Source organism: Bombina bombina, chromosome 7 (assembly GCF_027579735.1).
Source record: "Bombina bombina isolate aBomBom1 chromosome 7, aBomBom1.pri, whole genome shotgun sequence".
NCBI classification, from domain to species: Eukaryota; Metazoa; Chordata; class Amphibia; order Anura; family Bombinatoridae; genus Bombina; species Bombina bombina.
The window spans coordinates 355213870-355238213 of NC_069505.1; the positions used below are offsets into that span (position 1 = coordinate 355213870).

The 24344-nt window shown below is 41.0% G+C and overlaps 1 protein-coding gene across 1 annotated transcript in view; it reads left to right on the forward strand.

The window, feature by feature from the left end:
- The window catches only part of NUP210 (nucleoporin 210), a 1597588-nt gene that overhangs the window by 1225509 nt on the left and 347735 nt on the right, over positions 1 to 24344 (forward strand). Inside the window, 1 exon segment of the mRNA XM_053721041.1 lies at positions 11129 to 11265. Within this exon segment, the coding sequence (XP_053577016.1) occupies positions 11129 to 11265 (137 nt within the window).

A 24344-nucleotide genomic window follows, 5' to 3' on the forward strand; every position in this document is an offset into this window, starting at 1 on the left:
TATTAGGGGGCTTAGAATAGGTGTAATTAGCTTAAAATTCTTGTAATCTTTTTTTATTTTTTATAATTTAGTGTTTGTTTGTTTTTGTAATTTAGTTTAGTGTATTTAATTGTAGTTTAGTTTAGATATTTGTAGGAATATTTTAATTAATAATATTAATATTAATTATATTTATTTTAATAAGAATTTAGTTAGGGGTGTTAGGGTTAGATAAGGTTAATATAGTTAATATATATAATCTAATAACTATATTAACTATATTAACCCTAATATAATTAGGGTTAATATATATAATATAATAACTATATTAATTGACCCTAATATAATTAGGGTTAATATAGGTGGCGGCGGTGTAGGGGGAGGGGGTCACATTAGGGGTTAATCTATTTAATATAGGTGGCGGCGGTGTAGGGGGATTAGATTAGGGGGTAATACATTTATTATAGGTGGCGGCAGTGTAGCGGGATTAGATTAGGGGGTAATACATTTATTATTGGTGGCGGTGGTGTAGGGGGATTTAGATTAGATGCAAAAGAGCTGATTACTTTGTGACAATGGCCCCGCAAAAAGCCCTTTTCTCCAACATAGGTGTGTCCGGTCCACGGCATCATCCTTACTTGTGGGATATTCTCTTCCCCAACAGGAAATGGCAAAGAGCCCAGCAAAGCTGGTCACATGATCCCTCCTAGGCTCCGCCTACCCCAGTCATTCTCTTTGCCGTTGTACAGGCAACATCTCCACGGAGATGGCTTAGAGTTTTTTAGTGTTTAACTGTAGTTTTTATTATTCAATCAAGAGTTTGTTATTTTGAAATAGTGCTGGTATGTACTATTTACTCAGAAACAGAAAAGAGATGAAGATTTCTGTTTGTATGAGGAAAATGATTTTAGCAACCGTCACTAAAATCCATGGCTGTTCCACACAGGACTGTTGAGAGCAATTAACTTCAGTTGGGGGAACAGTGAGCAGTCTCTTGCTGCTTGAGGTATGACACATTCTAACAAGACGATGTAATGCTGGAAGCTGTCATTTTCCCTATGGGATCCGGTAAGCCATGTTTATTACGATCGTAAATAAGGGCTTCACAAGGGCTTATTAAGACTGTAGACTTTTTCTGGGCTAAATCGATTCATTATTAACACATATTTAGCCTTGAGGAATCGTTTTATTTGGGTATTTTGATATAATAATATCGGCAGGCACTGTTTTAGACACCTTATTCTTTAGGGGCTTTCCCAAAGCATAGGCAGAGCCTCATTTTCGCGCCGGTGTTGCGCACTTGTTTTTGAGAGGCATGGCATGCAGTCGCATGTGAGAGGAGCTCTGATACTTAGAAAAGACTTTCTGAAGGCGTCATTTGGTATCGTATTCCCCTTTGGGCTTGGTTGGGTCTCAGCAAAGCAGATACCAGGGACTGTAAAGGGGTTAAAGATTCCTTTCGTCCCTCCCCCCATATTTAAAAAATTGTTTCCTATGGTCGACCCCAGAAAGGACTTATGGCAGACAGTCCCCAAGGTCGAGGGAGCGGTTTCCACTTTAAACAAACGCACCACTATACCCATAGAGGATAGTTGTGCTTTCAAAGATCCTATGGATAAAAAATTAGAAGGTTTGCTTAAAAAGATGTTTGTTCAGCAGGGTTACCTTCTACAACCAATTTCATGCGTTGTCCCTGTCGCTACAGCCGCATGTTTCTGGTTCGATGAGCTGATAAAGGCGGTCGATAGTGATTCTCCTCCTTATGAGGAGATTATGGACAGAATCAATGCTCTCAAATTGGCTAATTCTTTTACCCTAGACGCCACTTTGCAATTGGCTAGGTTAGCGGCTAAGAATTCTGGGGTTGCTATTGTGGCGCGCAGAGCGCTTTGGTTGAAATCTTGGTCGGCTGATGCGTCTTCCAAGAACAAGCTACTTAACATTCCTTTCAAGGGGAAAACGCTGTTTGGCCCTGACTTGAAAGAGATTATCTCTGATATCACTGGGGGTAAGGGCCACGCCCTTCCTCAGGATCGGCCTTTCAAGGCAAAAAATAAACCTAATTTTCGTCCCTTTCGTAGAAACGGACCAGCCCAAAGTGCTACGTCCTCTAAGCAAGAGGGTAATACTTCTCAAGCCAAGCCAGCTTGGAGACCAATGCAAGGCTGGAACAAGGGAAAGCAGGCCAAGAAACCTGCCACTGCTACCAAGACAGCATGAAATGTTGGCCCCCGATCCGGGACCGGATCTGGTGGGGGGCAGACTCTCTCTCTTCGCTCAGGCTTGGGCAAGAGATGTTCTGGATCCTTGGGCGCTAGAAATAGTCTCCCAAGGTTATCTTCTGGAATTCAAGGGGCTTCCCCCAAGGGGGAGGTTCCACAGGTCTCAGTTGTCTTCAGACCACATAAAAAGACAGGCATTCTTACATTGTGTAGAAGACCTGTTAAAAATGGGAGTGATTCATCCTGTTCCATTAAGAGAACAAGGGATGGGGTTCTACTCCAATCTGTTCATAGTTCCCAAAAAAGAGGGAACGTTCAGACCAATCTTAGATCTCAAGATCTTAAACAAGTTTCTCAAGGTTCCATCGTTCAAGATGGAAACCATTCGAACTATTCTTCCTTCCATCCAGGAAGGTCAATTCATGACCACGGTGGATTTAAAGGATGCGTATCTACATATTCCTATCCACAAGGAACATCATCGGTTCCTAAGGTTCGCATTCCTGGACAAGCATTACCAGTTTGTGGCGCTTCCTTTCGGTTTAGCCACTGCTCCAAGGATTTTCACAAAGGTACTAGGGTCCCTTCTAGCTGTGCTAAGACCAAGGGGCATTGCTGTAGTACCTTACTTGGACGACATTCTGATTCAAGCGTCGTCCCTTCCTCAAGCAAAGGCTCACACGGACATAGTCCTGGCCTTTCTCAGATCTCACGGATGGAAAGTGAACGTGGAAAAGAGTTCTCTATCTCCGTCAACAAGGGTTCCCTTCTTGGGAACAATAATAGACTCCTTAGAAATGAGGATATTTCTGACAGAGGCCAGAAAAACAAAGCTTCTAGACTCTTGTCGGATACTTCATTCCGTTCCTCTTCCTTCCATAGCTCAGTGCATGGAAGTGATCGGGTTGATGGTAGCGGCAATGGACATAGTTCCTTTTGCGCGCATTCATCTAAGACCATTACAACTGTGCATGCTCAGTCAGTGGAATGGGGATTATACAGACTTGTCTCCGAAGATACAAGTAAATCAGAGGACCAGAGACTCACTCCGTTGGTGGTTGTCCCTGGACAACCTGTCACAAGGGATGACATTCCGCAGACCAGAGTGGGTCATTGTCACGACCGACGCCAGTCTGATGGGCTGGGGCGCGGTCTGGGGATCCCTGAAAGCTCAGGGTCTTTGGTCTCGGGAAGAATCTCTTCTACCGATAAATATTCTGGAACTGAGAGCGATATTCAATGCTCTCAAGGCTTGGCCTCAGCTAGCGAGGGCCAAGTTCATACGGTTTCAATCAGACAACATGACAACTGTTGCGTACATCAACCATCAGGGGGGAACAAGGAGTTCCCTAGCGATGGAAGAAGTGACCAAAATCATTCTATGGGCGGAGTCTCACTCCTGCCACCTGTCCGCTATCCACATCCCAGGAGTGGAAAATTGGGAAGCGGATTTTCTGAGTCGTCATTGCATCCGGGGGAGTGGGAACTCCATCCGGAAATCTTTGCCCAAGTCACTCAGCTGTGGGGCATTCCAGACATGGATCTGATGGCCTCTCGTCAGAACTTCAAAGTTCCTTGCTACGGGTCCAGATCCAGGGATCCCAAGGCGGCTCTAGTGGATGCACTAGTAGCACCTTGGACCTTCAAACTAGCTTATGTGTTCCCGCCGTTTCCTCTCATCCCCAGGCTGGTAGCCAGGATCAATCAGGAGAGGGCGTCGGTGATCTTGATAGCTCCTGCGTGGCCACGCAGGACATGGTATGCAGATCTGGTGAATATGTCATCGGCTCCACCTTGGAAGCTACCTTTGAGACGAGACCTTCTTGTTCAGGGTCCGTTCGAACATCCGAACCTGGTTTCACTCCAGCTGACTGCTTGGAGATTGAACGCTTGATCTTATCGAAGCGAGGGTTCTCAGATTCTGTTATCGATACTCTTGTTCAGGCCAGAAAGCCTGTAACTAGAAAGATTTACCACAAAATTTGGAAAAAATATATCTGTTGGTGTGAATCTAAAGGATTCCCTTGGGACAAGGTTAAGATTCCTAAGATTCTATCCTTCCTTCAAGAAGGATTGGAAAAAGGATTATCTGCAAGTTCCCTGAAGGGACAGATTTCTGCCTTGTCTGTGTTACTTCACAAAAAGCTGGCAGCTGTGCCAGATGTTCAAGCCTTTGTTCAGGCTCTGGTTAGAATTAAGCCTGTTTACAAACCTTTGACTCCTCCTTGGAGTCTCAATTTAGTTCTTTCAGTTCTTCAGGGGGTTCCGTTTGAACCCTTACATTCCGTTGATATTAAGTTATTATCTTGGAAAGTTTTGTTTTTAGTTGCAATTTCTTCTGCTAGAAGAGTTTCAGAATTATCTGCTCTGCAGTGTTCTCCTCCTTATCTGGTGTTCCATGCAGATAAGGTGGTTTTACGTACTAAACCTGGGTTTCTTCCAAAAGTTGTTTCTAACAAAAACATTAACCAGGAGATTATCGTACCTTCTCTGTGTCCGAAACCAGTTTCAAAGAAGGAACGTTTGTTGCACAATTTGGATGTTGTTCGCGCTCTAAAATTCTATTTAGATGCTACAAAGGATTTTAGACAAACATCTTCCTTGTTTGTTGTTTATTCCGGTAAAAGGAGAGGTCAAAAAGCAACTTCTACCTCTCTCTCTTTTTGGATTAAAAGCATCATCAGATTGGCTTACGAGACTGCCGGACGGCAGCCTCCCGAAAGAATCACAGCTCATTCCACTAGGGCTGTGGCTTCCACATGGGCCTTCAAGAACGAGGCTTCTGTTGATCAGATATGTAGGGCAGCGACTTGGTCTTCACTGCACACTTTTACCAAATTTTACAAGTTTGATACTTTTGCTTCTTCTGAGGCTATTTTTGGGAGAAAGGTTTTGCAAACCGTGGTGCCTTCCATTTAGGTGACCTGATTTGCTCCCTCCCTTCATCCGTGTCCTAAAGCTTTGGTATTGGTTCCCACAAGTAAGGATGACGCCGTGGACCGGACACACCTATGTTGGAGAAAACAGAAATTATGTTTACCTGATAAATTACTTTCTCCAACGGTGTGTCCGGTCCACGGCCCGCCCTGGTTTTTTTAATCAGGTCTGATAATTTATTTTCTTTAACTACAGTCACCACGGTACCATATGGTTTCTCCTATGCAAATATTCCTCCTTAACGTTGGTCGAATGACTGGGGTAGGCGGAGCCTAGGAGGGATCATGTGACCAGCTTTGCTGGGCTCTTTGCCATTTCCTGTTGGGGAAGAGAATATCCCACAAGTAAGGATGACGCCGTGGACCGGACACACCGTTGGAGAAAGTAATTTATCAGGTAAACATAAATTCTGTTTTAAGGGCTGGTAAAAGAGCTGATTACTTTAGGGCAATGGCCCGCAAAAAGCCCATTTAAGGGCTGGCAATAGAGCTGTTACTTTGGGGCAATGTCACGCAAAAGGCCCTTTTAAGGGCTGGTAATAGAGGTGATTACTTTAGGGGGATTAGATTAGGGGTTAATAATTTTAATATAGGTGGCGGCGGTGTAGGGGTATTAAATTAGGGGTTAATAATTTTAATATAGCTGGCGGCGGTGTAGGGGGATTAGATTAGGGGTTAATAATTTTAATATATCTGGTGGCGGGGTAGGAGCTCACATTAGGGGGTAGTTAATATAGATGGCGGCGGTGTAAGGGGCTCACATTACGGGGTAGGTAATATAGATGGCGGCGGTGTAAGGGGCTCACATTAGGGGGTAGGTAATATAGATGGCGGCGGTGTAAGGGGCTCACATTAGGGGGTAATATAGATAAAATAGGTAGCGGCGGTGTAGGGGGCTCACATTTTGGGATAATATAGATAATGTAGGTGGCGGCGGGGTCCGGGAGTGGCGGTTTAGGGGTTAATAACTTTATTAGGTGCGGCGGGGTCCGGGAGCGGCGGTTTAGGGGTTAATACATTTATTATTATTAGGAGAGTGAGGGGGGATAGCGGATAGAGGGGTAGACGTTTCGGGCTATGTTTAGGAGGCGTGTTAGACAGTACGGGTGATTTAATAACTTAGTCAGGTTTTTTATGCGGCGGCAGTTTCTAAAGTGCCGTAAGTCACTGGCGACTCCAGAAATTTGTACTTACGCAGATTTCTGGACATCGCTGGTTTGTCAGACTTACGGCACTTTAGCCTCTGACGAGCTGAAACTACGGGCGGCGCAGATTTCCATGCTTGCGCCAAAACCTGCGCCGTATATCGGATCGCGCCCCTTATGTGTAGGATATTGTCATGGGTTATGTCAACACTGATGTAATTGATTGTGTCATAGGTGATGTCATTGATGATTTACAAAATATAGATTCTCTGATCTGTAGGGTGATGTCAATATATATATATATATATATATATATATATATATATCCCAGATGGATTCAGCACATCATGTCCTGTTACACTGCCAATTCCTTATTTATAAATTTATATCCTAAACATGAAGACACAGCTTTCCATAATGTTTTCACTTATATAGGAAAAAACTTTTGTTGCAGAGAAAAGCTCAATACAGTTATATACAGTGGCCCCAAGGGGCTTAAATACATATCTATATATGACTTGTTTTCTATGAATTTAGTTTGATGTACAAAGATGTTTACTAAAACTGGTTAATTTGATATATGTATAAATGAGGATGATGTAGTTCTGTTGAGCAGTTGGTCATTGCACAAGAATTTTTCCCAAATTGGGCTAGATTACAAGTGAATAGCTAAATTATTGCACACCCGCAAATGGGCAGATTTGCTCATTTGCAGGCGTGCAATAATTAACCAGCCATTACAAGTTACTGGTTATTGCTATCACAAGCTTGTGGTAGCAATTAGTGCTCAGAAAAGTAACCAGAGATTAGATCTCTGGTTAATTTTCTAAAAGTTCCCCAAATGCCCTCAAAATAGAGGGTGTTATAGTTTTTTATTTTAAAAAATATAGCTTTTTTTAAATAAAAAAATCACTGCACTAGGCAGTTTTTGGGGCTTTAAATTTGGTGGGAGTGGGGTGTTAGGAAAAAAACATTTCGGTCTATGGGAAATGTGTGTTTCCATAGACCACAATGTAATATATATGTATAGGCACATATATATTTATGTTTTAATATGTGTACATACACATATTAACACAAATATATATATGTACATATTCATATACTGTACATATTTATTTTAAAATGCTGCGCTACTTACCCCCTTCGCTGCAAGAGGTTCTGAAGCAACAAGGCTCCCATAGGAGCCTATGGAAGCGCGCTGTTGTGAGCACAATGCTTCCTAGCAATGAAAATGCTAGCTTGCGTTCGCATTGCGATTTACTTGTAATACCAGCACACATTATTGTGGGCTGGTATTACAAAGTGGAGCGCTAATATTGCTTGCATGCAAGCGATAGTTAGTGCTCCACTTGTAATCTAGCCCAGGGATAGGCAAGGCACTGGTGTCCATGACTGGCCAAGGGCTGTCTGCTGCCCATTTTGCTGTGGGGAGGGAGGAGTAGGACAGATGAATGCTGGTTCTGACTCCTCCTTGACACACGCAGCGCCACATTTCGCAGGGTTGTGGCCTCTCCACGTGATGCTGCTTAGTACCGTGAAAATGACTGAGTGAGACTGAGAGAGAAGGAAGATTCAAGAAGCAAGCTGCCACTGTGTCCCTGGAGCTTTATATGCAAAGGTAAAGCCTATTAACCAGCACCTGAGGTTTATTATAAGTAGTATTTAATTAGAAAGAAAAGATATACTAAGGTTGTGATTCACAACCTTAGTATATCTTTTATTTCTGATTAAATAATAGGAAAGGGAGAATATGTAGTGTTAATAAAGTTAGTGAATTGTCAAGAGACTGCTAGCGATATTGGGTGATAAGTTATGGAATAAATAAATCCTGAGTGAAATACTGGATGTGTATCTGCATCTGTATAATAAAACCCAGCTCTATACAAAGATACAGTAGTGAAACTGGCACATGCGTATAGCCAAAGGCTAGTTATAGGGTCTGTGGTATCTGCATCAGTATAACACCCAGCGCTATATAATGATACAGTAGTGACACTGGCACATGGATATAGCCAGAGGAGGGCTGGTTATAGGATCAGTGGTATCTGTATCTGTATAATAACACCCAGCACTATATAATGACACAGTAGTGACACTGGCACATGGGTATAGCCAGAGGAGGGCTGGTTATAGGATCAGTGGTATCTGCATCAGTATAATAACACCCAGCCCTATATAATGACACAGTAGTGACACTGGCACATGGATATAGCCAGAGGAGGCTGGTTATAGGATCAGTGGTATCTGCATCTGTATAATAACACCCAACGCTATATAATGACACAGTATTGACACTGGCACATGGGTATAGCCAGATGAGGGCTGGTTATAGAATCAGTGGTATCTGCATCTGTATAATAACACCTAACACTATATAATGATACAGTAGTGACACTGGCACATGGATATAGCCAGAGGAGGCTGGTTATAGGATCAGTGGTATCTGCATCAGTATAATATCACCCAGCGCTATATAATGATACAGTAGTGACACTGGCACATGGATATAGCCAGAGGAGGGCTGGTTATAGGATCAGTGGTATCTGCATCTGTATAATAACACCCAGCACTATATAATGACACAGTAGTGACACTGGCACATGGGTATAGCCAGAGGAGGGCTGGTTATAGGATCAGTGGTATCTGCATCAGTATAATAGCACCCAGCACTATATAATGACACAGTAGTGACACTGGCACATAGGTATAGCCAGAGGAGGGCTGGTTATAGGATCAGTGGTATCTGCATCTGTATAATAACACCCAGCACTATATAATGACACAGTAGTGACACTGGCACATGGGTATAGCCAGAGGAGGGCTGGTTATAGGATCAGTGGTATCTGCATCAGTATAATAGCACCCAGCACTATATAATGACACAGTAGTGACACTGGCACATAGGTATAGCCAGAGGAGGCTGGTTATAGGATCAGTGGTATCTGCATCAGTATAATAACTCCCAGCACTATATAATGACACAGTAGTGACACTGGCACATAGGTATAGCCAGAGGAGGGCTGGTTACAGGATCAGTGGTATCTGCATCAGTATAATAGCACCCAGCACTATATAATGACACAGTAGTAACACTAGCTCATGGGTATAGCCAGAGGAGGGCTGGTTACAGGATCAGTGGTATCTGCATCAGTATAATAACACCCAGCACTATATAAGGACACAGTAGTGACACTGGCACATGGGTATAGCCAGAGGAGGGCTGGTTATAGGGTCAGTGGTATCTGCATCAGTATAATGACACCCAGCACTATATAATGACACAGTAGTGACACTGGCACATGGGTATAGCCAGAGGAGGGCTGGTTACAGGATCAGTGGTATCTGCATCAGTATAATAGCACCCAGCACTATATAATGACACAGTAGTAACACTAGCTCATGGATATAGCCAGAGGAGGGCTGGTTACAGGATCAGTGGTATCTGCATCAGTATAATAACACCCAGCACTATATAATGACACAGTAGTGACACTGGCACATGGGTATAGCCAGAGGAGGGCTGGTTATAGGGTCAGTGGTATCTGCATCAGTATAATGACACCCAGCACTATATAATGACACAGTAGTGACACTGGCACATGGGTATAGCCAGAGGAGGGCTGGTTATAGAATCAGTGGTATCTGCATCAGTATAATAACACCAAGCACTATATAATGACACAGTAGTGACACTGGCACATGGGTATAGCCAGAGGAGGGCTGGTTATAGGATCAGTGGTATCTGCATCAGTATAATAACACCCAGCACTATATAATGACACAGTAGTGACCCTGGCACATGGGTATAGCCAGAGGAGGGCTGGTTATAGAATCAGTGGTATCTGCATCAGTATAATAACACCAATCACTATATAATGACACAGCAGTGACACTGGCACATGTGTATAGCCAGAGGAGGGCTGGTTATAGGATCAGTGGTATCTGCATCAGTATAATGACACCCAGCACTATATAATGACACAGTAGTAACACTGGCACATGTGTATAGCCAGAGGAGGGCTGGTTATAGGATCAGTGGTATCTGCATCAGTATAATGACACCCAGCACTATATAATGACACAGTAGTGACACTGGCACATGGGTATAGCCAGAGGAGAGCTGGTTATAGGATCAGTGGTATCTGCATCAGTATAATGACACCCAGCACTATATAATGACACAGTAGTAACACTGGCACATGTGTATAGCCAGAGGAGGGCTGGTTATAGGATCAGTGGTATCTGCATCAGTATAATAACACCCAGCACTATATAATGACACAGTAGTGACACCGGCACATGGGTATAGCCAGAGGAGGGCTGGTTATAGGATCAGTGGTATCTGCATCAGTATAATAACACCAAGCACTATATAATATTGTTTTTAAATTGAAATGTACCTTGGTGTCCTTCACTAAGGTCTTTACTTTGGAAAATGTCCGCCACAGCCTTGGTTCGTGCCTATCCCTGATCTAGCCCATAGTAAAAAAAACTCATAAATGGAGAGAGCAAAGTTTGCTATTGTCTTGCTGTCCAGTAGATAGCAGAACACTTCTAGTTGTTTAAATTACTAAGGAATCTTGTTGGGTAAGAGCCAGCTGGCAACTATTATGTAATTACTGGTGTATATAGTGGGGATTTGTGGGAGTAGGTGTGACCTTGAGAAAGGCCCAGCTGTGGGCGAAACATTGGATGTAATGTAACTCACCTTCTGAAAATAAAGATATGTGAGAACATTATGGATATATATATTTGCTTGCTCCTCAGTATTTGATAGGGCTGCTATGTTTCAAATGAATCTATGTTGTCGATAGCTGGTGATTATAACATTTTCTTTTATCAGGTACTGCAGGTATATGGAGCTCATCCTCTAGCACTGTGCTGCAGATTGATCAGAAAACTGGTGTTGCTTTAGCTAAAGATGTGGGATTGACTACAGTCTACTATGAAATTCCTGGACTTTTGAAGGCGTACAGGGAGGTAATGAAGCTAATACTCACATCAAAAAAGTATTGCTGTATTAACATAGCACTCTTGCATTTTATTCTCTTAATGTTTCATCTAAGCTTTTGCTTCCCTACAAAAAGAAAATGCTCTAAAGCGTTGGAGTTACTGTGTTTAAATATCCCAGAAAATCTAGTTTTCTCTGCAGATATCTTTGAAAGTATTTGTATTATCATGTATTTGTAGATTGCCAGCAGATTCTGCAATGCTATAAAAATAGATGTAATATAAGGTAACGATTATAAGAAGCAAATAGATAGAGGGCTCGGCCAAGAGTTGCCAACTGATGTAAATCACCTTATTCAAAGGTGAGCTACAAGACAGCTGGGCTGACCCACTGTAATGGCTTACATACTAAGGTTATTTATGGTGATGGCAAAAGGAGAGGAACTCAGGTAAGAAAAGGTTAGCATACATTCACCTAGATTACGAGTTTTGCGTTAGAGGCTGTGTGGTGCTAACGAGCAGTTTATGCTCACCACTCACTTACAGACAACCCTGGTATTACGGGTTTTTACAAACCCGGCGTCAGCCGCAAAAAAGTAAGCGTAGAGCAAAATTTAGCTCCACATCTCACCTCAATACCAGCACTGCTTACGTTAGCGGTGAGCTGGTAAAACATGCTCGTGCACGATTTCCACATAGGAATCAATGGGGGAGAGCCGGCTGAAAAAAAGCAGCGTAAAGCTCCTAACACCGCCCCATTGATTCCTATGGGGAAATACTTTTTATGTTTACACCTAACACCCTAACATGAACCCCGAGTCTAAACACCCCTAATCTTACACTTATTAACCTCTAATCTGCCGCCCTCGACGTCGCCGACACCTGCATTATATTCTTAACCCCTAATCTGCCGCTCCGGACACCGCACCACCTACATAATACTTATGAACCCCTAATCTGTCGCCACCAACATCGCCGACACCTACATTTTATTTATTAACCCCTACTCTGCCGCCCCCAATGTCGCCGCAACCTACCTACATTTATTAACCCCTAATCTGCCGCCCCCAACGTCGCCACCACTATAATAAAGTTATTAACCCCTAAACCTAAGTCTAACCCTAACACCCCCTAACTTAAATATAATTTAAATAAATCTAAATAAAATTACTACAATTAACTAAATTATTCCTATTTAAAACTAAATACTTACCTATAAAATAAACCCTAAGATAGCTACAATATAACTTATAGTTACATTGTAGCTACCTTAGGGTTTATTTTTATTTTACAGGCAACTTTGTATTTATTTTAACTAGGTAGAATAGTTATTAAAATAGTTATTAACTATTTAATAACTACCTAACTAAAATACAGACAAATTTACCTGTAAAATAAAACCTAACCTAAGTTACAATTACACCTAACACTACACTACAATTAAATTATTTACCTAAATTAAATACAATTAATTACAATAACATTTTTTTATCTAAAGTACACCCCCCCCACTAAATTACAGAAAATAATAAACAAATTACAAGATTTTTAAACTAATTACACCTAATCTAATCCTCCTAACAAAATAAAAAGCCCCCCAAAATAAAAAGCCCTACCCTACACTAAATTACAAATAGCCCTTAAGAGGGCCTTTTGCGGGGCATTGCCCCAAAGTAATCAGCTCTTTTACCTGTAAAAAAAAATTACTAATCCCCCCCCAACATTAAAACCCACCACCCACACAACCAACCCTACTCTAAAACCCACCCAATCCCCCCTTAAAAAAAACTAACACTAACCCCCTGAAGATCACCCTAGCGGGAGACGTCTTCGCCCAACCGGGCAGAAGTGGTCCTCCAGATAGGCAAAAGTATTCATCCAGACTGCATCTTCTATCTTCATCCAGACGGCACGGAGCGGGTCCATCTTCAAGACATCCGATGTGGAGCATCCTCTTCATCCGACGGCCGACGACTGAATGAAGGTTCCTTTAAATGACGTCATCTAAGATGGCGTCCCTTCAATTCCAATTGGCTGGTAGAATTCTATCAGCCAATCGGAATTAAGGTAGAAATAATCCTATTGGCTGATGCAATCAGCCAATAAGATTGAACTGGCATTCTATTGGCTGATTGGAACAGCCAATAGAATGCCAGCTCAATCCTATTGGCTGATTGGATTTTTTCTATCAGCCAATCGGAATTGAAGGGACGCCATCTTGGATGACATCACTTAAAGGAACCTTCATTCAGTCGTCGGCTGTCGGATGAATAGGATGCTCCGCGTCGGATGTCTTGAAGATGGACCCGCTCCGCACCGGATGGATGAAAATAGAAGATGCCATCTGGATGAAGACTTCTGCCCGTCTGGAGGACCACTTCTGCCCGGTTGGATGAAGACTTCTGCCCGTCTGGAGGACCACTTCTGCCCAGTTGGGTGAAGATGTCTCCCGCTAGAGTGATCTTCAGGTGGTTAGTGTTAGGTTTTTCTAAGGGGGGATTGGGTGGGTTTTAGAGTAGGGTTGGTAGTGTGGGTGGTGGGTTTTAATGTTAGGGGGGGAATTGTAATTTTTTTTTACAGGTAAAAGAGCTGATTACTTTGCTAGAGTGATCTTCAGGTGATTACTTTGCTAGAGTGATCTTCAGGTGATTACTTTGCTAGAGTGATCTTCAGGTGGTTAGTGTTAGGTTTTTCTAAGGGGGGATTGGGTGGGTTTTAGAGTAGGGTTGGTAGTGTGGGTGGTGGGTTTTAATGTTAGGGGGGGAATTGTAATTTTTTTTTACAGGTAAAAGAGCTGATTACTTTGGGGCAATGCCCTGCAAAAGGCCCTTTTAAGGGCTATTTGTAATTTAGTGTAGGTAGGGATTTTTTTATTTGGGGGGGGGCTTTTTTTTTTGTTAGAGGGATTAGATTAGGTGTAATTGGTTTAAAAATATTGTAATCTGTTTATTATTTTCTGTAATTTAGTCTCTTGTTTTTTTTGTACATTAGATATTTTTTTTTAATTGTATTTAATTTAGGTAATTAATTTAATTGTAGTGTAGTGTCAGGTGTAATTGTATAAGTTTTATTTTACAGGTAAATTTGTCTTTATTTTAACTAGGTAGTTATTAAATAGTTAATAACTATTTAATAAGTATTGTACCTAGTTAAAATAAATACAAAGTTGCCTGTAAAATAAAAAAAAACCCTAAGCTAGCTACAATGTAACTATTAGTTATATTGTAGCTATCTTAGGGTTTATTTTATAGGTAAGTATTTAGTATTTAGTTTTAAATAGGAATAAGTTAGTTAATTGTAGTAATTTTATTTAGATTTATTTAAATTATATTTAAGTTAGGGGGTGTTAGGGTTAGACTTAGGTTTAGGGGTTAATAACTTTATTATAGTGGCGGCAACGTTGGGGGCGGCAGATTAGGGGTTAATAAATGTAGGTAGGTGGCGGCAGATTAGGGGTTAATAATATTTAACTAGTGTTTGCGATGTGGCAGTGCAGGCGGTTTAGGGGTTAATATATTTATTATAGTGGCGACGATGTCCAGTTCAGCAGATTAGGGGTTAAAAAATTTATTTTAGTGTTTGCGATGTGGGGGGGGGGGCGCTCAGTTTAGGGGTTAATCGGTAGTTTATGGGTGTTAGTGTACTTTTTAGCACTTTAGTTAAGAGTTTTATGCTACGGCGTTGTAGTGTACTGACATTAAAATGAGGTACCAGGCTTGACAGGAGAGGGTCTACCGCTCACTTTTGGTCAGACTCGTAATACCGGCGCTATGCAAGTCCCATTGAAAATATAGGATACGCAATTGACGTAAGTGGATTTGCGGTATTTCCGAATCTGGCCAAAAAAATGAGCGGTACACCTGTACCTGCAAGACTCGTAATACCAGCGGGCGTTAAAAAGCAGCGTTAGGACCTCTTAACGCTGCTTTTTAAGGCTAACGCACAACTCGTAATCTAGCCGATTGTATGCATCCATGAACAGTAGAGGCTTTAATTTAGGAGTTAAACACTAAATAAATGCTATATAGTCTGAGAATGACATATAGATTATTTTTTTAAAGTTTCATTAGCTGTTTAAATATTGGCAAAATAAGTGTAAAGTTTTAGTGTCTATTAAACAATGGGAGCCGCCATGTTGCAACTTCAGTTACCTTCTCTACTGTGGCCAATTAGGGAAAGTTATAAAAGTCACTAGAGTGTGGAGCCAATGGCTATGTGGAATATAACAGTGTTCAGCAATTCCATTTCTATTAGGAGCTGAAAAGCTCACAATTTCAGAGTGGAATTACAGGGAAAGGGAACAAAATAAATAATGAAAGTATATTGCAGACTTTTATATATATATATATATATATATATATACAGTATATATATATATATATATATATATATATATATATATATATATATATATATATGATTTATCATTTTAAGGAGCACTTGCAACTTTGAAAACAAGAGTTACACAAGATTGGGTCCATTCTGGAGAAGTCCTCTTCACGGTAGTGTAAGGAGGTAACAAGACAGGAGGAGAGAAGGTGGTCATGAGCAGAAAGAAGAGGACAGAGAGAGTATCTGGAGACATAGTTTTTTTGAGGATAGGTGTGCATATTTAAGAGATTAGTGAAATATACCATTGCCGAGGGAGAGATTGAAGATGTGTGAGAATTAGAGCAAGAGCAGGAGAAAGGGAAGTCAGTAGTTCTGAGAGGGTATGGGATTGAGGGGACAGGTAGGGAAGTGGGAGGATAATCCTAAATGCAGAAACTTAATCCTCCGTAACAGGGGTTAAAGAGCTGAAACAAAATAAAAAAAATCCTTCCATAAAACAGTACATGTTAACATATGTGTAAAATAATGTTTGAATATAGTTTGTTTCTGTTTATGAGATTGGCAAGAAACCTTTCATTTCACAAGGAAAGCCTTGTGCAACACCGCCCCCAGCTGTTAGTCATTCTGAACGAACTGCCGCTGCTTCTTAAATTCCGATAATCCTCAGTTGCTTAAAAAATGTTGCCCAGTGACTCGTTACTGCTGGTACATAAAGGTAAGGAGCTGCGGGCAGCATTTAATAGAACACTGATGCCGATATTGTATAGGTATCATGTTATAGCTGTGTATCCCTAATCTTTACCCAGCCCCCAATGCAGTAATACCTAACATATCCCAGACTGCAAATAACCCTAAATCAAACCTATTCACCACTGCTATTAATCCTTATAAGAATTAACCCACTGTAATGGCCATAAGCACCCAATGGACTTCCCCTATGTGACCAGTGCAGACACTCCAACCAATGTGACATTCCCTCCTAATTAATCCACACCATTGTTAACATCAACTATTAGATGCAATATATCATGCATGGACATAAATATGTATATTTCTTTCCTAAGATATGGTGAGTCCACGGCATCATCAATTACTAGTGGGAATGTCACTCCTGGTCAGCAGGAGGAGGCAAAGAGCACCATAGCAAAGCTGTTAAATGTCACTTTCCTTACCCATAACCCCCAGTCATTCTGTTTGCCTTCGGTGCAAGGAGGAGGTGAGCTGTTTCTGGAGAGTGAATGCTAGTAAAATACACTATAATGTTCAAGTCTGAGCGACTTGGTATCGCTGCTGTCTTATTTATTATCTGCCTAGCAGCAGTTCTGTGCAATTGCATTTAGCATGTTTCCAATTTTATTTTCTTTGAGATAAACAACTCAGTCTAATGCGGAGGTACAGAGTTTTAAAGGACCAGTAGTTGTCTTTAGTGCTTTGTATGTTAAATTCATAAGCATTTAAAGGGCCGGTATTCTAATAAATATATTTGTGTTATTTTTGTGTTTCTATCATTTTGTCATAGAGCAGGAGGCTGCTATGAATAAAATGTTTTATGCTGCGCCTGGAGATATTATTTGTATTGCCATTTCAATTCTGTTTTTGCTTGTTTTAAATTAATCTTAAAAAAAATATATATATATTTTGTTTGCTGAGCCTACCGTCTCTCAGGATGATGCTGTTCAGGCAATGCCACAACTTTCTCCTCTACGTCGCAAGCCTCAATGGTGTCACATGCAGTGCCCTGCGGTTCCTCTCAATCTCCTGGAGGAGTTATTTGCCTGCAGCAATTCTGCCCAGGTATCTTCTGCGGTATCTGTGGCATTATCTGCTTTTCCTATACTTAAGGGAAATCGCAAGAGGAAAATTAGAGATTCAGATAGTAAGATTTCTGTGTCACCCATTGCTACTCTGGTTGCCTTCCTCATAGATTGAATGAGGAGGATACGTCAACAGCCTCTGAGGGTGGAATCTCAGATTCGGACAGTAATCCCTTCATCTGATGCTGCTGTAGTATCTTTCTAAATTAAGCTTTAACCCTTTGTGTATGTTAAAGGAGGTTTTGGCTACTATGGAGCGACTCCAAATGCGTATTTCGTTGTCAATCCTAATGAATCTAGTACATTTTATAAATACTAGGATTTTTCTGTGGAAATTTTTCCTGTTCCAGACCGTGCTAGGAGATTTTTCACAGGAATTGGAGAAGTCAGGGATTCTTTTTTCTCAGTCTCCAGTTTAAAATAATTAAATAAATTTAAAAAAAAAAGTTTCCTGTCGCTGTCTCCATTAAATATCATGGTACGGTGCCTAAAGTAGTAGGGCATTTCTACGAGAACTATGATTCCTAGAGAGGATAGCTGTCCTTTTCAGGATCAATGGACTAAGCTGGAGGCTTACATGGAAGTTTGTATTGCCACTGTGTCCAGTGCAGCATCTTATTAGTGTGATGCCTTGTCTGATTCCAAATTGGCAGAAACTCCTTTGGAGAAGATTCTGAACAGAATTAAGGCTCTTAAGCCAATTATTTTATTTCTGATGCTACCATGCAAGTTTTTAAGCCAGGAACCAAGATATCTGGCTTCACTGTGCTAGCCCGCGGGGGGCTATATTCATGGTCAGTGGATTTTTCCTCTGAGCCCAAGCCTCTGGCGCTTCCTTACAAGGGTAAGACCTTGTTCGCTCCTGATCTGACAGGAATATTTCTGATATTATGGGTTAAGGGTCTTTTCTACCACAAGGCAAGATGAATAGACATAAATGAGTTTGCCCAAGATATCTGGCTTCACTGTGCTAGCCCGCGGGGGGCTATATTCATGGTCAGTGGATTTTTCCTCTGAGCCCAAGCCTCTGGCGCTTCCTTACAAGGGTAAGACCTTGTTCGCTCCTGATCTAACAGGAATATTTCTGATATTATGGGTTAAGGGTCTTTTCTACCACAAGGCAAGATGAATAGACATAAAGGAGTTTGCCCCCAATCCAGGATCGGTCCAGGTGGTGGGGAAGCTGTCTGTCTTCACACATGGATATGAGATGTCCTAGATAGGCTGCGGACATAGTATCTCAAGTTTACATAGAATTCATACCTTCTCTCAGAGGCAGGTTCCTTCTCTCAATTTTATCTGCAGGCCAGATAACAGTGAGGCATTTTTGAAGTGCGTTTGGGACCTCTCTTCCCTGGGATAGTTCCAGTTCCTGTAAGGGAACAGGGTCTAGAATTCTATTCATTTCTGTTTATGGTTCCCGAAAAAGAGGGAATTTTCGTCCTATGATAGATCTAAGTGTCTCAACAAGTTTTCTCAGGGTACCCTCCTTCAAAATGGATACTAGTGGTTCCATTCTTCCTTTGGTCCAAGAGGGTCAGTTCATGGGCACCATAGACCTGGTGGACATGTATGTTCAAGTTCCTGAGTTTTGCCTTTCTGTCAAACAGTTTCAGTTTGTGGCTCTTCCCTTTGGCCTTGCCATAGCTCTCAGAGGGGGCTATATTGCCAGTCCTGGATGTCAGGACAAGCAAACTCTCATACAGAGATCTTGTTGTTTTTCTTCATTCCACGGATGGAAGTGAATCTGAAGATGAGTTCCCTTGTTCCAGGTACAGGGATAGTTTCTTAGGGATCATATTAGTTTCCCTATCTCTGAAATTTTTTTTGACAGAGGTCAGAAAATAGAGGATTCTTTCCTCTTGCCTTTTTTGCATTCTACTGTTTGACCCTTCAGTGGCTCAATGTATAGAGGTAATTGGTCTGATTGTTGCTTCATTGGACATCATTTCATTGTTCGATTCCATCTGAGAGTCTGCTGTTATGCATGTTCAGATAGTGGACCGGGGATCCTGTGGCTCTGTTTTGGAGGATTGATCTAGATCTGTCGACATGAGATTCTTCCTTGTGGATCCGAGAGGGTAATTAGTGATAGAGCATTTGCTTAGCTTGCGAGAGGTAGCAGGATCATTGCCCACATTCTCCAGAATCTTTTGGTTGTCTCAGGTGCATCTGTCTCGGGGCACATGTTTCCAGAGACCTTCCTGAGTAATAGTGACCACGCTCGCTAGCCTGTTGGATTGTTTGAAATTGAAAGCGATCTACAATGTTCTGATGGCTTGGCCTCAGTTGTCTTAACCGTTTTTTCCTGTTCTGATTGAACAATTTTATCTCACCATTTGGAGTTCCTTTGCATAATTGACGTGGATTGTTCGGTGGGCAGACGCTCACATTTGTGGTTTATAATCTATTCACATTTCAGGAGTGAATACCGGGAGCAGACTTCTTGAGCAGTCAGTTTTTTTTCATCCCGGGGGGTAAATTTCGTTTGGCGTATGAGACTGCTGGACAGCTGTCTCCTGAGAGGATTACAGCTCGTTCATGAGGACTGTTTTCCTTTTCTTGGGTTTTCAAGAATGAAGTTTCTGTGGAACAGATTTGCAAGGTTGCAATTTGTTTTCCTTACATTCTTTTCCCAAATTCTATAAATTTGATACTTTTGCTTTGGTTGAGGTTTCTTTTGGGAGAAAGGTTCTTCAAGCGGTGGCGCCTTCTGTTTAGGTTACCTGTCTTGTCCCTCTCTAATCATCTGTGTCCTCTAGCTTGGGTATTGGTTCCCACTAGTAATTGATGATGCCGTTTTCTTAGGAAAGAAAACATAATTTATGCTTACCTGATACATTTATTTATTTCCGGATATGGTGAGTCCACGGCCCCGCCCTTTTATTTTAAGGCAGTTATTTTTTACTAAAAATTCATTATGGTGGTGAATGGAAAAAATTGCATATATAGAAAATATTATGTCTCAAGTGTTCCAAGAGTATTGAGTTTACTCATATACTATTGTCTCTAAAAAAATAATATTTTAAGAGAGTCAAACATTTAGATGGTGCAGACCCATTAAATAATTATAACCATATAGAGAAGGTAGAGGAAATGGCACACAATAGTGACATTTAAAAGACTGGGAATTCAGCACTCTTTTGAAAAAAGGACCAGACACTTGAATTTAGATACAAAATCATAAAGTGACTTTATTGTGCACAGTACTGTCCAGAGATCCGGGCAGATCCACATCAAAAGATGCGCATTCAATTAACCATCAAATATACCATAGACCAGCCCTTCTTAAACTGTGGGTCGCGACCCTAATGTGGGGGTCGCGGGAGCAGTGGAGAGCACATAAAAAAATAAAAATCTTTATTTCTTTATTTTTTTTTTTATTGAAATGTTGCACAAAGCAGTTCCCTCTCTCACTACAGTGTGTGTACAGGCGCGGGAAAAAGGAAACTACTTCCTCCCGCGCCTGTACACACAGTTCACATTGTAGTGAGAGAGAGGCGAGACACAACAGTAGTTCCATTTGGTGCTTGAAGAGGCAGGCATCAGAGGGAAGAGTGGAGCTCCTGACTGGTTACGAGAATGTAAGTGCATGGAAAGAGGGAGGGGGGTTGTTGGAGTCAGTACACCATATAGTGTCGGTTCCAGTCCTCACGATTACAAGCCTCAGTCCAGGAGCAGTTGCCTCACCAGCAGCTGGAGAAAACATATCCACTGAAGCATCAAGGAAAACTGTCTCTAATTTTGGAGTTAATTAACCGTTATTTTTGATCAGTGAACTGATGTTTATTTGCTCAAATGGATCCAGTGGAAGCAGAAGAGGGGCAAAGAGCGTAATAAGTAGTGGAGAGGAGACAACAGAGTTGCTTAACAGTAACTCCTGGGTTACCAGAATACAATTACTTAGAGGAGTTCCCACTGAATTCACAAGTGTCATTAAAAACAAGAAAATATAGGAACAAGTCTTACTGCAAAACTATTCAAATATATTACTAACAGCTTTTACCAATCTTTCTGTGAAATTTTACCTATGCATCTTAATAAACAAGGATTTGAACAATAGCTAACTTATAAATTTTTAGGATTAGATGAAGACAGAGAAGTCTATTTCTCTATTTAACCCTTTAGGGTGCATACTGTCTAACTTGTGGATCCAGTAAGTTTCTTTTTGTTTAAGGATCCTCTCCCTGTCTCCCCCACCTCTTAATGTGCCTACATGGTCTATAATCTGCCATCCTCCTATTCTTGTTTTTACTTTTTATGTTGTCTTTAAGGGCATTTTTGTCTTTGCAGATATTTTTATTTCTCTGGAGCTTTGGAATCTCTTCTTTAATCAGGTTTTCTGGATAGCCTCTGCTAACAAATCTATTGCCCATTTCCTTCATCCTAGTAGATAATATTTCTTCATCCTTCACTTTATCCTTATATACCCTAGTATCTAAGAATTCCACTGAAATCTCACTATGTGTAAGGGTGAATTCTATCCCTGGGATAGCAGAATTTAGACCAGATACAAACAATTGAAGGGATCCAACGTCACGCCAAACACGTCATCAATAAAACGCCACCAGGCTGCACCATATTCCAGGAACAACTTATTTGTATACACAAAATTTTCCTCAAAGCTGTTCATGAATAGGTTGGCGTATGATGGAGCAACGTTGGATCCCATTGCGGTCCCCTTAACCTCTTAATTCTTAGATACTAGGGTATATAAGGATAATGGGACCCTTAAAACAGATCTTTTCAGAAAACCCACTGATAGGAACACTATGCTTTCCTATGACAGCTTTCATCCAAGCAGGTTAAAAGATTCACTCCCTAGGAGTCAACTACTTAGGGTTAGTAGAATAGTGAAGGATGAAGAAATATTATCTACTAGGATGAAGGAAATGAGCAATAGATTTGTTAGCAGAGGCTATCCAGAAAACCTGATAAAGAAGAGATTCAAAAGCTCCAGAGAAATAAAAATATCTGCAAAGACAAAAAGTAAAAACAAGAATAGGAGGATGGTGTTTACCTCACAATATAATCTATACAGTACTGAGGTAACTAAAATCATAAGAAAGCATTGGGATATCATCAGAAATTGTAACAGAGATATGGAAATATTCCAAAATATTCCCATTATGGCATTTCGGAGGGTTAGAAATTTGAGAGACACATTGATTAAGAATGATTTGGGACCCTCCAAAAGTTTAAAACAAAGCCATATGGGTTAGAAATCATTTGGTTCTTATCCTTGTCTAGGGTGCTCTAATTGCCATGCCATGATTAAAGGGAAATAATTTACCCACCCAAGAACTGGGCATAAATATAAAATGAATGGTTATTATACATGCGAGACATCTTATGTTATCTATCTTATTAAATGCCCGTGTTCTCTTATCTATATTGGAGAATTGATTAGAAAGGGTAGGGAAAGAATTAATCAGCATAAATCTAACTTGAGAAGTGGTAATAAAGATGCACCAGTTTCTAGTCATTATATTCAGGCAGGCCATAATATAAGTCAAATTAGATGGCAGATTATAGACCATGTTGGCACATTAAGAGGTGGGGGAGACAGGGAGAGGATCCTTAAACAAAAAGAAACTTACTGGATCCACAAGTTAGACAGTATGCACCCTAAAGGGTTAAATAGAGAAATAGACTTCTCTGTCTTCATCTAATCCTAAAAATGTATGTTAGCTATTGTTCAAATCCTTGTTTATTAAGATGCATAGGTAAAATTTCACAGAAAGCTTGGTAAAAGGTGTTAGTAATATATTTGAATAGTTTTGCAGTAAGACTTGTTCCTATATTTTCTTGTTTTTAATGACACTTGTGAATTCAGTGGGAACTCCTCTAAGTAATTGTATTCTGGTAACCCAAGGGTTAAAACTTGAATGATGTAGTTAAATATGATAAACACTAGGGGGAGTAATTGCACTGTGTGAGACATTTTGTCAAATCTGTTAGTAATTAATGTTTTAATTGATTAGCCTATATACTGTGGATAGAGGCTGAAATGTTTTGTATGCATGATTAAGGCCATAAAGGCCGAAACGTCGCATGTAATGTGAAAATAAAGGTTTTTTCTTTTACCTAAACTGGTGCTGTGGATACTATTCTTCTACATTGCTGTGAGGGTGGCAGTAACCCTTTCTCCACGGGCATCAAACAGAACAGACATTTGCTAAAAGGTACTAACAGGTGCTGTACTCATTTGCTAATTCTTGTTAACAGTAACTCCGGTGTCTCCTCTCCACTACTTAATTACACCCCTTGCCCCCTTCTGCTTCCACTGGATCCAACTTAACAAATAAAAATCAGTTCACCTTTTCAAAGATAACTGGCAATTAACTCCCAAAGTAGAGATGGCTAACGCTTCAGTGGATGTGTTTTCTCCAGCTGCGAGACATTGCTGATGAGGAAACTGCTCCTGGACTGAGGCTTGGAATCATGAGGACCGGAATAAAAAGAACATGCGCTGCCTGGTAAATATACACTATATATAACTGATTCTGAAGCCCATCTCATGCAAAGAAGCAAGACAGCAGTAACTCCAGCGTCTCCTCTCCACTACTTATTACGCCCCTTGCCCCCTTCTGCTTCCACTGGATTTAACTCAACAGGGTGTGCTTATAGGGGTTACAGGGGGTGCTGATTGGGCTTATGTAGTTTACAGAGGGGGTGCTTATGGGGGTTACAGGGGATGCTTATGGGGCTTATGTAGTTTACAGAGAAGGTGCTTATGGGGGTTAATGGGGATGCTGATGGTTGATACACCCCCTATCTTTAATCCACTCCACCACACTATCCATAAAAATCATTGCCCAAATAAACCCTCTTTTCTGTAAAGAAAATACTACAGGTTATATGTGAATAAATAACCTCAATAACGGTAACCAATTGCTTGCATGTGTGTGAGGCTGAGCAACAGATTTCCTGACCTGCATAATATGGAATCTACACTCACTA